The sequence below is a fragment of the Paroedura picta genome, chromosome 9 (assembly GCF_049243985.1).
Source record: "Paroedura picta isolate Pp20150507F chromosome 9, Ppicta_v3.0, whole genome shotgun sequence".
NCBI lineage: Eukaryota > Metazoa > Chordata > Lepidosauria > Squamata > Gekkonidae > Paroedura > Paroedura picta.
In genome coordinates, this window is record NC_135377.1 from 59,449,495 (window position 1) to 59,464,644 (window position 15,150).

Below are 15,150 nucleotides of genomic sequence, written 5' to 3' on the forward strand. Positions count from 1 at the left end.
AACCGTGGTGGGTGGCGGTGGTGCTGGGGAGACGGCTTGGCACGTTTCCGGAGAGCGCACACGAAAGCTCCCCCGGCTGGCTGGGCCAGCCTTCGCCTTGGAGAGCGGCGTCCGCTCGCTCGCTCGCCCCGGGGCCTGCCTTCTCGGGAAACCGGCTAAGGATCGCGAGTCATATTCCGGCCCGCCCGCGAGAGGAGTTTCTCCTCAAGTCTGCATTGGCCGCCCGGTCTGGAAGCCTTTGCAGCTTGGGCGCTGGAGCCCTTTCCTTCGCACACGCGGGAACTGGACGCCCGCTGGAGGGAAACCTCCAGAGGGGAAGCCCCAGCCCGGCTGCCCTGCAGGCCCTCTGCTCCCCCTCCCCCCGCCCCTTCTTGGCAAGACAGAGGCCGGGTCCCCGTCCCCCCCTGCGAAGTCGGCCGAGATGGCCCGACTCGCCTTCTGTCGCGGCCCTGGGCGGCCGCGAAGGGAGCCGAAGGACGGGCCCGGGGGCCGGGAGGAGATTTCCAAGGCGTCCTCTAAGGCCCTCCAGTCATTTAAAAGCGTGAGACGCGGGAGAATCCGGTCTCCGCACAAATGCGGCTAAGGCTGATCGTCGTCCGGGGAAAGTCGCTGGTTTTCGAGATTGTTAAAAAATAAATCTGTTGTCTGCAAAAAAAAAAGAAAAAATAAATTGCGTTCTTAAAAATCGTTTTTAAAAGAGGAAGAGGAAGGAGGGGGACCAAATGCCACGTTGCCCTTGTTCTCTCCCCCCCCCCCCCGCCACAATCGGGAAAAGAAAGGGAAGAAGGGCTGGCGGGAGGGATGCTGTCAGGCGGCGAAGCAGAGCGAAGTGTGCCCGCAGAGCGAAGGCGAGATGCCCTCGAGGGCTGGGGAGGATCACACGGCAGGGGGGGGGGAGGCAGGGGGGCTAGGACAGGAGAAAACCCTTGCCCCGAAACATCGCCTGCCCGCGCCTCCCCCCCCCCCGTTCCTGGCCAAAAGTTGCTTGGGGACAGGGGCTCTTGCAGCCGGGACGTCGAGCACAAACCTGCCAAAGCGAGCCGAACAGTCATACGGAAAGAGGACCGGGGAGGGGGGGGCTCTCCTGCCAATCTCTGCGGAGGGAGATGCCCCCGATTCGCATCCCGCGACTCCGCGGGATGTCTCAGCGCTCCCCGGAGGGGGGCGGGCCCGGGAAGCCACCTAGGGCTGAGTTTCGGACTCCCACGGAAGAGAGCGAGAGAGAGCCGGCCTCTGTCGCCGCCCCCGCGGACGCCCCACCGGAGGAAGCGGGGCAGTGGCTGCCTCGGCCAGGCTCGAAGGGGCGGGCGCAGCTGGGCCGGGGGGGGGGAGAGAGAGAGACGGCCCCCCTCCCCTCCCTCCCTCGCAGCCGAAACGAAGCCGTCTCTCGCCGCGTCTGGGCGGGCGGGCGGGCGGGGGGGGGGGGCGAGGGTTTCTGCCGCGAGGCGCCCTCGGCGGCGGCCCCGGCGCTGCTCCTCCTCTGGCGTCGTTGGCGACCGGGCAGCAGCCGTCGCCGCGGGACGGCGAGAGGGTGGAGGAAGAGGAGGAGCCGCGCCGCCGAGCCCGCGGCTCCCAAACTTGAAAGTTTCGCTCTACGCTCAAAGCCGCGCCGCCCCGCCTGGCGCGCATTCCTCGCGTGGCCAGCGCGAGGGGAGGCATCGATTGGCGAGCGAGAGAGCGCCCCTCGGTCCCCCCACCCAATCCGGGCCGCCGAGAGGGGGGGTGGGAGAGGCGGCGGCGAGGGGACTCCCACCCTCGGCGCAGCGAGACCCTCCGCCGCCTTCCGCCACCCGCACCCTCCTCCGAGGCTCGCCGGGGGTCGTCGCGGGCGCTTCCCTCCCGCCCCCCCTTCCGCCCGCGGGAGATCAAGGAGTGCGCCTCTCTTTCGGAACAAAAGCCACCGAGGGCGCCGCGGCTCGGGAGAAGGCAGGCAGGCAGGCAGGCAGGCAGGCAGCAGGAGCCGGTGGCGGGGAGGAGCGGGGTGGCACCCCTCCGCACACAAGTCCCACGCAACCTGCATCGGAGACAGAGGCAGAGAGGGGGAAAACTTCCTACCACCGGACTACAGGAAGTCACCGCCGGCGGCGGCGGCGGCAGCAGCAGCAGCAGCAGCGACAGCAGCGGCTCCCCGAGCGAGAGGCTCTCGTGGGCGCAAGACAAAGGACGAAGCCCCAAGTGGCCCCGAGGTCGCCCAAGTTGGCCGCGCCGTCGGAGACAAGCGCCCCGGGGGGAAGGACGGCGGCGAGGCGAAGCCCGAAGAGAGCGCCAAGTTTGGGTGTGCTTTGCAACCTCCCCAGAGGAAGGCGAAGAAGACGCGACTGGCGCCGCCGGCAAACTTTAGTGTGATGCAGACTAACTTCTGGGTCAAGAGGAACCTGGAAAAAAGACACCGAGCGATCTAATTGCGGGTTCGTGGCCCGAGGAAGGAAGGAAGGAAGGAAGGAGCAGCCGCAGGGGAGGCCAGAGACAGAGCGCCAACGCCATGCCCTTCCCCCAGCCGCGGTGAAGCTGGCACCTATGCGGTGGGAAGAGCACGCACACGCGGAAGCTCCCGTTGGGCTGCGGGGGGGAGTGTCGCTGCCGCCGCTGCCGCCGCCTGGGTCCCTTCTGCCGCCGCCGCAGCCGGTGCCCCTCGCAGGAGGCGCTGCTGGTGCCGGGCAGACGCATCATTTGGCGGACTGAAGCGACTAATTGCCGAGCGCCCTCCTTCATTTGCATATGCAGCCCAGGTCCGCTGGAGCCGGGCCAATCGGCGCTCGCCCCCAGCATCATTAATCGTCATGCATTATTCACAATCATAATTACTGAGCTCCATGCGCGAGCCGCGCAGCCGCCCCAGCCTGCAGCGCACCCGGCCGAACCCCGCGCATCCCCCGCCCGGCTCAGCCTCCGCCGCCGCCTCGTTTGGCCACAGACAGAATTGTGATTGTGGCCGGTGGTGGTGAGAAGGGGGGGGGCGGTGGTCCCAAGCCACCAAGTCGACTTTCTCCTCGTCACCAAGTGTGTTGTTGTTTCCCCCCCCCTCACGCCGCCGCCGCCGCACCTACCGAACCACTCCACCCTCGCCCCCCCCTACGCGCCCGCCCGCCCACCCCCTTCCCTCCCAGCGCTCCACCTCTCGCTGATGCCTTTGCAAAAAGCAGGCGCAAGAAGACGCCTCAGTTAGCAGCATGTCTCGGCGCAAGCAAGCCAAGCCCCAGCATCTCAAATCGGACGAGGAGCTGCAAGCCGAGCTGCTTTCCGAGCAGGGTAAGACGGACCGAGCCGGGAGGGTGAGTGGCCTGACGCCGGAGGGGAGGGCGGGCAGGGGGGGGGGGGTCCGGGGGGGTGTCTTCTGATGGGGGGGGGCGGGATGTCGGGTGAGCAAATTGGCCGCGAGAAAGCATCCCCCTCCCGGGTGGCGGGGACAAGGGGGGAAGAGGAAGGAAGCAACTTTGCTGGGAAAAGCGAAGATAAAAGTTGAGCCGCTCGGCACAAGTTTCCTTCGCCGCCAGCCCTCTCTCTCTCTCTCCACACACACGCGCGCGCGCGTGCAGCCGGAGCAAGTGCTTCCTTCCCCTGCCCGGCATCCGATCGCCTGCGGGGATGGCTGGACTTGGGAGGGAGAGCCACAAGGACTGGGGGGGGGGGGATAATTCCTCCCCACCCAGCTGGGCTTGGGGAGGAGGTGTGTGAGCCGCTCCCCCCCCCCAATGCCTCCAAGCCAAGTGTCGCCCTCCCACCCCAGTCTCCCTCTGGTTCCATATGAGCCAGAGTGGCAGCCATAGGCGTGCTTTCCGCCTCCCCCCCCCCCCCCCAAGCCGCACTCTTCTTTCCTGCAAAGTTCAGCCGGAGTTGGGAGGAGGGGGCGAGAGGCGGCCCGAGGGCTCCGGGACACGCGCGCCGGCCATGGGGGTGCAGCTTCCCGGAAGCGGCCCTGTCGGCGGCGGAGACGGCAGCTGCCGCTGTCCCCCGTTGACAACAAATGAGCCCCCTGCTTCGAGCAGAGACAAAAACCCAGCCCGGGAAACGAAAGGCCGACGCCGGCGGTACCCCCGAAGGAGAGCCCCGCAAAGCCCCCTGGGACCGGCCTTCCTGGGAGAGTGCGGCGAGGGGAGGCAGCCTTAGGGGCAAGTGGCGTTTTCTCCCCCCTTTTTGGGGTAAGAGGGGGCTTCTTCCTGCGCGGAGGCCCGAGGCTCCTCCCTCCAGCACCCTGCAGAGATTACTCAGGCCAAGGGGCTGCGAAGGAGATGGTATCTGGGCCCTCGCCTTCCTGGCTCTCTTCCTTCTGCAAAGGAGAAAGGCCTGAGGGTGAGGCTGGGGAGGGGGGTCCACAGGGAGAGAGTGGGGGAAGAGGCCTTTCCCTAAAATGCTAGGGAGGGTACTTGAGGGAGCTGCATGGGGATTATTGTCAAGGCCTGGGGCGGATAAATGGCCTGCCCTCAGGCAGAGCTTGAGTCACCTAGGGCCCTCCTATCCTTTGTAGTTGCCCTGAAGTTCTTGGGGTTTTTGCCCCGAAGGATTTGAGGTCAACTATTAATTGCTATATTTCTTAGCCACTTATTTTTAGGCTGCGAGGAATTTATTTGGCCTCTTCCATGTGGTGGCATCCTAACTTGCCAACATGCTAATAAAACAAGTCACCTATGATGTCAAACTGCCTCCCCACCCCCATACAATTTTTTATCAGTATGTTAGGATTATTTTAGAATGTATTGGCTGCATGGGACAGTAAAAATTGCCATGGCTTTTTAACCTCTAGTTCTATAGTAAAGCTTCCATTTGGAAGTGCAAACATATCATGCAATTTAAAAATATCAGCACATGGCTGCAAGACTATTTTTCCCTTTAGAGAAAACAGAGACTTTAGTGAATCTTTGGGTTATTTCATCCAAGAAAAAAGAGAGCTTCAGGAGTTCAAACTGAAAGGAGAAAAGAAAGTTGGCAATAAATGCTTTTGGATGATTTTAAATGAACTTTACAACTTCAGCCATGAATATACTTTATCAGAGTTTTTTTTAATTAAAAAACCCCAATTAGCCTCGCAGATATTCATGACTACCACTCCCACCGGCTTCAAAAAGGTCTCCAAAACAGAAGTAAGGAAAGAAGGGGGCTGACTTCAAGTATTTAATTGTGAAAAGCTTCTTGGATAATAGATTGGCAGAGTAACTGGGTTACAGCAAAAGTAAAAAAATGTATTTCCTGGTTTAATAATGATACTGTTCTTGGTTTAAAAGTAGTACAGTGTGATCCAGTAAACAGCATTTCTCTTAAAATACAGTATTGTTAGTTAAAGCCATAGTGGACTGGCAGGGATCTTGTTTTAAGAATTTATACTATACTACACTGAATATTTTTTTAAAGTTCATGAGAAGAGCACTCACTGCCTCATTATGGCACTTCTGCTGAGTTAATAAATTGAAGAAAATGGTTAAACTAGGAGGGGTTTTTGTTTTGATTAGTGAGTCTTATCTATGTAGCCATGTCAGCCGAGATTAGAACAGGAGATATGCTAAAAAGAAATGCTTGCATATGGTGGGTAGATTAAGAACAAAGAATCTTTTTGTCATGGAAATGGTTTTTCTCTTTTTTTCTTTTTTGGGGGTTTTGTTTTGTTTACTTCATCACATAGAATTTCTCACACTTGGTTTGTTTTGTATTGCCTTCAATGACTACATGATCAAATGAATGGATTTATTTCTGCCGAATGAGAAAGACAGTCTTTCCATCAAAAGGACTACATTGCAACCCAGCGAGGAATTTTAAAGCGTTATTATTGTGGTCCCTGAATAGCTCAAAATCGGCTTTCACAGCAGCCTTAAAATGCAACAATGTAAATACTTCTCAGCTTTAGAAGACTCTGTTCAAAATGTGCTATGTCCCTTTTAAAAAAATACAACACGTTTTAATTATGAAGAGTAAAATGTTTTCATAGGTAGTTCGAGCAAATAGCAAAAAAAAAAGAAACAAGTCCTGCTTGCAGATTTTCCTTACTACAGTTTCATTTTCAGAAATATGAACAGGGTAATGTACATTAATTGTGGTGTATGTACTCCACATGAGAGTTGATGCAAATCATTTACACCTTATTAAGGGCTAATGTTTTTACCTTTAAAGGAGTTTAACTGGTTCAGTATAACCAAGAGCCCAAGCTGTTGGAGTTCAAACATTTCTTGTAAAGTCAGACCTCTTCCTTTGGGTTAGCAGTTGTACCCATGGCATTGCTACAGCTCCTGATTCTCCTTTTGCAACAGGCCAGAAACTACCTCTCACAATTTAAAGCAGATAAAGTGCATTTGTGCTCCCTCCCCCGCCCGCCCCCCAAAACCCTATAAATTTATTTTAATCTTCACTTTCCTCTCAACTTCCTAGGCTTTGATTTTAATATAATTGCTTAAGCTGTTCCTCAGCCTAGAAAGGCTGGTTTATTTTATATGTATATACAAGAATCACACTTAATGTCTCATTCAAAGTGTACTTTCATTAAGAAAAGCTTTTAAGAGTGAATGCTCTTTCCCCCCCCTAACTGATATTATGTTACACAGTAGCAAAAAAAACCCTGACAGTTTGACAGAGTGGAAGATAAACATTAGGCCGTATTTAAAGTTATATGAAGGCCAGTCAATTTGGATGGCAGTGTTACAATAGAAGTTTTAGAAATGCAATAAATAAATGTTGAAGTCAGATTGAGCTGCAGTGCAATGCAACTTTTATTTCATCACATACAAAGCATTCATAAGCCACACTATGTTAAAGTGTTTATTGTGGGAAAAGATCATGCTTTTGGTAATTTGGAAAATGAATGCTTGCATGTAGTGATTAATTAGAATTTGCATAGCAGTTTATGCTGACAAGAAGTGAACAAAAGGTATTTATGCACAAAACATTTTAAAGGATGCCATATTGACAAAAATGGTCATTATAAAGAGTGGTATAATAACTGGAGGACTTGTTATAAAACCCAATATGGTGAATTTGCTGTTCTCTGTGCTGGATGTGTTTAATCTCAAATATCAGGAGACTACATCCCCAGTTAAATTATTCTCTTTAAATCAACAGATTACAGGCACTACAGAACAGTTTTGTTTTGTTACAGCATATGGCAACATTGGATACACTTTTGACCCAAATGAATTCACATTTTATTTTTTTTTAAGTCAGTATTTTCAAGTGGACAATAATTGAGCAAAGATGGGCTTAATAATAATTAATAGAAAGGATTTTGAGAAAGTGTCTTGTGCAGTATAAGTAACATAAATTATTGTGTTCCTTGAGTTTAAAGGGAATAAACTCTTGCAGGCTTCTTGTGTGACTTATAAAATCGTTCGTTTTGTAAAAGAAAGATATAGTTCCATATAGAAAGAGCTTTCTTGCTTTACACTAAAATTATATTTCTTTAACATTAACATGTATAGTAAATGTATAACTTATGACCCTCTTATATTAGGTTGGGAGATTGTTTTGTTTTTATTTCCAATTTGTTCTAGTATTAAAGGTTATTTTATAGATTTTTTTAAAAAGAAAAAGGTTCACCATGGGGTTTCTTCTACAATTAATTATTTTTACTAATAATGCAGTTAATTAAGTACAGTTGTTACTTTTTACTCAGTTGTAACACATATAGAACATGAAAGCTTTCAGCAAACGTTCAGTGAAACATGAAATCATGACGCTGGCATTCTTGTTTTAAATACTAGTTAATAGTGTTTTTTAATTTAAAAATTTAATTTAAAAAACAAACCTTTTAAAAGATTTGCTGATCAGTTGTTAGAATTAACTTTTGTGTGTGTATAACTTTCAGATTTCTAATAAACTACATCACCTTTTAATCCTATTCAAAGACCCCCCAAAATAGTTTAATGGAAGGAATTCATTTAAAAAGTTGATTATTTTTAGTATGCAAATGGTAAAGAAGGCTAAAGAGGTGCAGATTCTTTTGTGCTGTTAATCCCAGGGATTCTTCCTCATGCAGGCAGTGAAACATATGCCATGAATAAGGACATTTACCCAGTTTCTTTGAGAAACCATTACAATTCTCTTTATTTATGCAGTGCATAAAGCTAGATATTCTTAAACATGAATGCTGATCATTTTACTTAGTAAGACATTGTAGCATTTTTATATATTCTTAAAACTTCTACTCATAATTTTGATATATAAACATGAGGAAATAAACAATAGAAACCAAACTACTACCTTCATTTATACAGTTCAAGCATTGAGAAAAATAGAAACTTTGATTGTATTTTATTATAAGCTGTCTGCAAGCCAGCACCAGCGTATCTATAGAACATACATCAGTAGGGACACGATCCACTCAGTTTTGCTAATAATAAAACTGATCTTCTGTGACATTGGATCAAATAGCTTTTGGCACATTTTGTAGAAAAATAAAGCAGAAACTGAAAATACTGAAATGACTATTTTATAAGCAAGCTGTTAAGCTTATTGTAAGAAAGAAATTCTTAGGTATTTAGTAGCATTTCTTCAACAATAAATAGATAAATAAAATTATTAGGCAATTTACAGTGACAAAATATGTATTTTGCTTACATTTTTGTAGGCATATTATGCTGAACTCACAACATGTATATTCAAGAGAAGGGCCATCTTTAGAGCTACCGTTGTTTGTTCTAGAAAAAGAAAATCAAACATTAGAAGTGGCAACAATCCAGACTGCAGTCTATAAACTTGTTTGAGAGTAGTCTCCTGTGCATCCATGGCCCTTAGCATTCTGTAGGATTGTGAAATCATGGTACGTAAAAAGTGAAATAATAATTGCTATCGTAAAACATTTTGGAAAGCACGGAACAACAAAAATCACTGTGTGAATGATTTCATTTTTGCATGTTTCTTGCATGTAGCTACAGTACCTCCTGAAAAGTTTTGACTGTTCACTTAGGCTAAAAGCTTTTAGGCTGTGGGCTAAAAGCTTCCTCTAGCAAAGGCAATAATAACATTTCTGCATACGCTTTGAAGCAATATTGCCCTTCTTTTGCCTATCCAGAATCACGCATTTCGCACATTATGTTTAGTGGTCAAGACCACCCCTTTTCTGTAGCCTGGGCTTCACTGGCCAAGACTGTTTGGTGCCAGTGCAGCGGTGGGATTGCTTGTTGCTTCCCCAACAAGCTTCCAAAGGACTCTCCCTGAGGGTGGGTAGTTAGAAGTGCTTTGACAAGGCTTGCTGATTTAACCTTTGCCTGCTTTGCCCTGCCAGGGGTGGCCACTAGATGTCAAGCTCATAATACAATTAGTACATCTGTGCAGTTGACCTTGGCAGCACGGCTTACCACTGTTCTGTTAACACCAAATTTAAGTGTTAACTGGAGATTCTTGTGAGTTCTGCTACATTCAGTGCATTTATCAAATGCCTTCCTGGCTCGTTACAAGTTCTTTCAGTACTTGTGGGGCCAAAAGGAGAAGAGGCTTTCTTTTATGCAGACTCGAATTGATTAATTAATTTTGCCTGTGCTGTTGCAAATTCAGTTTGGTTTATCAAATGGCATTATTGGCAATTCTTCTAAAAGTGTTTATTTTCTATGTATATACATATGTGTTGGGGGGGGAGCCTAATTTGCATTCAGTGGGATTTACTTCTGAGTAAATATGCATAGGATAAGGGTTCTACAAACCTGTCTTGTTATTTACATATACCACTGTTTGTATATCACTATTTTGTAAGCACAAGGGCTGTTGATGTCTCATTTGTTAGTGATAAACTTGGTTATCATGCAGAATTATTGTTTAAGGAGAGGCAAGGTAATGAAATGTCACTGCACTTAAAAGTTGTTCATTCCTGATGTTAGAATGTGTGCTTATGCAAACAGTTTCATTGCTATTAGAGAAAAGGGACTGACAGGCTTTATACAGAAAATTCTACAGGATTAAACCTGTACTAAGTTTCTCCTTCTCATCCACAAGTTTAGGTCAGTATTTGGTTTTGCGACTGGCCAGGAAGTCCATATATCTAAAACTGGAGGCTTGTATTAAAATGCTATTTAATTATTTAGTCTATTGTTGCAGTGTAATTCATATATTGGCATGATACCTGGGAGTGATAAAAGTTGCACTGGCTCCTAGTAAAAGATTGCTGCCATTACAGTTTGGATATTGGAATCACCATCCTATTTATAAAGCATTACGAACTTTTTGTAACTTGATACATGAAACTGAAAAAAATTATCAAAGCATAGTTGTTTACCATCTGTTACAATATATATAATTGTGTGTGTGTATACACACACACACACACACACTTGTTTTTTAACATGTAACATGGAAATATGCATTTACAGGTAGTCAAAACAAAATGGAGAATGCTTGATCTGTTCAGCACTTGTGTACACAAAGGCCCTAGTGGATAGTTAGATGCCATGTATGTTTTAAATAGAAGGCAGTTAGGGTGCCACAGGTGGCTGCTGAGCTAAATTCTGAAATTTAGGCCACTGGATAGAGCAAAATAAGTATACCAGACCAATGCAAGTTTTGCATAGCAAGAGTGCCCTCCACTGTTCACATTCATATTATCAGTTTATGTGGCCTTTGGAGAAAAGGATAGAAATTTTTCTATTGAGTCTGGAATTTCTTCTACGTTGTTAAACACAGTAGGGGTCTCTATTTGTCTCCTCCTGTTTCACAGCTTGGGCCCAGTATGTGATAATTCATCTTTCTTTATGGGATTCAAAGCTATCATAAAAAGAGTTTGAAAGAATTAATTTGAGAGAAAAAATGTCTTGAATTTGATCAAAAATATGAGATGTTTTAAGAGATGGCTAAATGAAAAAAATAATCTAAAGTATACTTGCATTATTAAGATATTCTCTTATGGTTAAAATCTCATTTAAGGCAAATATAAGAATTTTCATTACCATAATATAGTTTTTTATTAAATAAAATAATGTTTTTAAATACAGTGAAGAGTATATTCCCATTCTGGTTAACTGAACACATAATACCTGTCAATCTTTATTTGAGGAGCTATCAATGTTCAGGAAGCTTAACTGGATGATAAATTGTCCGTTGCCCATATTTTAAAATGCATGATGTTTGCATGGTTCTAGAAAACTATTCTAATTGTACAAGTGAACTTTTAAAAATACATCTTCTGTGTACTGTCCCTGTTTTGCAAATTAGCTAGTAGGTTTTTTTCCCTTGGGGACTTGTTAGTAGATTTCTAAATCAAATATGATTTTCCACCCAATATATGCTTAACAAATGCTGTTGGTTTCCAGAAATTTAGTTTAATACTTTCAATAGATAAGGTGTACATTTTGGTACTTTGCTTATGTTAATCCAGTAACAAACAAGGATTATTATATTCTTAGCAAACAATTATTTTATCATAATTTACCTTTTTTCTAAGGACTGAAAGATTTTGTTTGTCCTGCTGTTAAATTATACCCAGATTGAAATGGGTACTAAAAAATATTGGAAGAAAATTAACAGTAAACCAGGATTTCACTGGAGAAAAGCACTTGAATAATCTTTATAAGAAATATAATGATAATAATAATAATAATAATAATGATAATAAATAATAGGTTCCTGTGTTTAGAAAATTAGAAATGTTATAAGAAGAACATAGATGCAGGGGGGGATTCCTGGAAGAAAACCAGTTTTGTCTGAACAATTTGTGTTATAAAATACTCAAATCTAAATCAGTCAACAATTCTGTGCTAGCATATGAAAAAAAATCTTGTGTGATGGGAAGAAAGAGAGGGGAATGGACACTAAAAGTGGGATTGTTCTGACCTACGTGGGTGAATGCTGTGTAGCCATCAGGGGAAAAGAGGGCATGTCTCTTTATTTAGAGAGTGCATTTGTTCCATTGTGGGAACATCTGTGGTGACATCTTGCATATCCTAGAAATATTATTTTTGTTAAGAACAACGGAAAATAGCTTAGGAGTAAATAGAATAGAGTGTCTCTTGTGCTACTGTTAGGCCTCTCTGGCTATAGCATAAACTTGTTCACATTCTCTGAATGTGAATAAATATGTCATCCTAATAAAACTAATGTTGGAACATAATATCTTTGGGTACAAAAGAACATCTGACTATGCTATGAACTAGTAATACAGTGTTATTTGACAGATACACCATATTTTGTCTGTAACAGTGCAGTCCTAAACGTTACACCCTTCTAAACCCTTTGATTTCAATGGATTTAGAAAGGTAGATCTCTGTTTAGAGTTGCACTGTAACTCTAATTTCTGTCTTCGTGATTCATAAAGGAGCATGTAAATGTTTGAAAAGTTCCCTCAAACGTAATTCCCTGGATACTAACAGTGATACTGTTAGTTTGAAGGAACTGGAATGTTTTGAGTTTGCGACCCAGAACCTTACCTAGGCATCTTACTGGCTTTAATCCAAATATTTCAACTTAACTAGAGCTATGGATTGGGCTGTACATAGCATGAGAAAAGAGAAATTCTCCCGATATCAACTCATTGAACGGCCCACGAATACAAACCAAGATAATATACCCAACAGCTGTTCCTGAGTAACCCTTGTGATCTAAGGAATAACACACATTTAAAATTTGGCTACATATGGTACAGTTATTATCAGGTTGTTTTTCAGTTTTAAGATGATCTTTGAAGTATCCTATTAATTGCGGTGGGATTTTACTAGTAATGGGGAAATGATCCAAACCTGGAAAAAAGCAAAGAATCCAAAATTTTAACTGCTCTTAGTTATATTTTGGTTTATAGCTTTTTTGTGCTGACTCCTATATAGGCGACATCTTTAATTTTTTCATTATTAGCTGTTTCAGATAATTTTTATACAAGTCACGCGGCTGAGCTTTAAAATGACCCAATTTCAAAGTCACCTATTCACAAGCAAAACTGAGCCTTTATTTCGTCTGTACAATATGATTAAATATCTAAAAGAGAGATAATTCTTAAACTGTGAATTTGTCTCTTGATAATGCAGCTAAACACATAATAATAGACTATATTGCATAATTTAATGTTTTTACTTTTTACTATATAAAAAGGCTATACAGTAGTGGAATCATAAAAATATATTTGTCAGCTCAAGTACACAAGTTTTTGTGTTTAAAAGTACAGTGCTGAGAAGCTGATCAGAGCTAGGTATGGAGTCAGTGAGGAAATTCCTTCTGAAATCTCTGATTTTACAGGGATTTAAAAAAAATAGTCAAAATGAAAAGTCCAGAAAATTAGTCACAAGATGATTTAGGTATTTCATTCCTGCATTTTTAATGCTATAAATTCAATTATCTCTTGCTTTTCCTTTAATAAGTGATTATTTGTGGATAAAACAATATTTTTACACACCTCTCAGTAGTAGGATTAAAGATATATACCAGCAAATGACAGTAGAATTCCTTAAAACCATTAGAGTAAACGTTCCATTATGATCTTAAAAAGCATTAATGAATGTAAGTTCTATTAACTTTCTGTGGAACTTTTTTTCATTTAAGCATGGTTAGAATTATAGTCTGTGCAATAAGCAAATATTGTTAATGAAACATTATGACTCACCAGAAATAAATTTTAATATTAATGTTATGGCTTCAACTAAAACATTAAAAAATATCCCTGGTATAAGAAATTAGGGTTTTTATAGTTATTCTAATGCTGTGTTTTGTTTTTTGTTATCTCAGTTTTAAATTATTGCCCCTCTGTTTTGAAGAAGCATAAGTAATTCTTTACTGAAACATAGAACTTTGGAAAATGGAAAGTGGGATTGGGCAAACACTGTGGTAAATACAAACTCACCTGTCAGAAAGAGTACAATGGCATGAAGTCTAGTCTGGTTTTCCATTTATTTCATATATATATACACTGTGACAGTGTTAGACATCACTGTTGTTTTATGGAATAACATGAAAAAATGGGGGGGGGGGAAATCATGTTAAAATGTATGGTCTCCCTTATTTTGCAGACCTACAAAGGATATTGGCTTATCACATTTGTATCCTGTCCTTTTTCCACCAAGATTACCATTATCTCATTTCATTCTCACACCCACCTTATGAGTTAAGCTATGAAAAAGCTTTTTGCCCAGAGCCTTTCACTAAGCTTCATGCCTGAGCAGGTCTTTGAGTGTGAGTTTTTCTTGTCCTGATCCAGTACCCCATATCACTTTTTATCTCAATAACCTCATGAAAATTACAATATTCCCTTTTATGAGTAATTTGGAGGTCTCAGCCATGTTAAATCATAGTGTGTGCTAATCATTTTTTGCAATTCAACTATGTTTTGAGCATGTAAGCATACCGGGCAACCATGGTTTAGCGATGCTTGTTTATTTTTATTTTCTGCATGCTCAGTATACAAATCTCTAGTTCCATTGGCCTTTAACTATAATTTACCAATTCAGAAAGCATGTATCAAACTATGGGCTCTGAACAGATCACAAATCCACCACTCATCAGGGGCACCAGGGATTGAACCTCCACTGCCTGATAACTTCATCTGAGATATTGAAAAGTATTGGAAAGATTTGACATACACAAATGTAATACATAGTTCTCTGGGAGTGGTTTGAAGAAGAGTTGGATTATAACTGCTTGTTCTGAAGTAACTAACTTCTGGAGTAAATGCTGATTTAAGTTGGTTGTAGGAGTGATCATTGGGCCAAAATGTCAAGTAAACTTACAAATTGGCTCAGGAGACTGAAGAGTAAGTACACTGATCACTACTCTGCCCCCCTACATTTCCCATTACTACATAAATATTGGCATTCAGTCTGCATATAATGTTTAGTTCACACTAATATTTTGTAAAAATCTAAATCTGAAAAGTAAACAAAGATGCATTTGAATGGTTTTACTAAGGGTGAAGGGGGGGGAGAGATTCTGAAGCAAAGTATTCCACACCTGTAGATCATACTGATTCCCTCTTATTTCATTAAGCTTTGTAATTTTTGAATGTTGAAGAAATTACTCTTATAGGAAGCATGGTTTTGTAAGACAAACCTCTTAAGGATCAGAGAACAGTACAAGATTTGCCACAGCTTTTGTGACTTCAGTTTCTGTTACATATCAAAGCATTAAATTCAGTTTCATTTCATATGTACTAATAATTTGTTAGTGTATAAATATAGTGTTGCTGTCTACAGACAGTACTTGGATGTCAGGGCTAGGCACGAATAAAGTTGTTTTGTTTTTACATTCAGATCATTATTTTGCAACCCA

At 43.7% G+C, this 15,150-nt stretch overlaps 1 protein-coding gene and 1 long non-coding RNA gene across 5 annotated transcripts in view; one reads left to right on the plus strand and one right to left on the minus strand.

The window, feature by feature from the left end:
• LOC143845009 (uncharacterized) overlaps nucleotides 1-15,150 on the minus strand; it is a 69,093-nt gene that overhangs the window by 13,547 nt on the left and 40,396 nt on the right. For both annotated transcript variants that reach the window (XR_013234215.1, XR_013234214.1), the window contains exon 4: nucleotides 8,536-8,615. This is a non-coding gene — a long non-coding RNA (uncharacterized LOC143845009). The remainder of the gene's footprint in view (nucleotides 1-8,535; nucleotides 8,616-15,150) is intronic.
• The window catches only part of SALL3 (spalt like transcription factor 3), a 25,031-nt gene continuing 11,431 nt past the window's right edge, over nucleotides 1,551-15,150 (plus strand). Inside the window, exon 1 of one of the 3 annotated variants that reach the window (XM_077352938.1) lies at nucleotides 1,551-3,249. In XM_077352938.1, coding sequence (XP_077209053.1) covers nucleotides 3,171-3,249 — 79 coding nt within the window. In that variant the 5' untranslated portion in view covers nucleotides 1,551-3,170. Of the gene's footprint in view, nucleotides 3,250-4,885; nucleotides 5,079-15,150 lie in introns of those variants that run through there. The other 2 variants (XM_077352937.1, XM_077352939.1) reach the window with 2 other exon arrangements.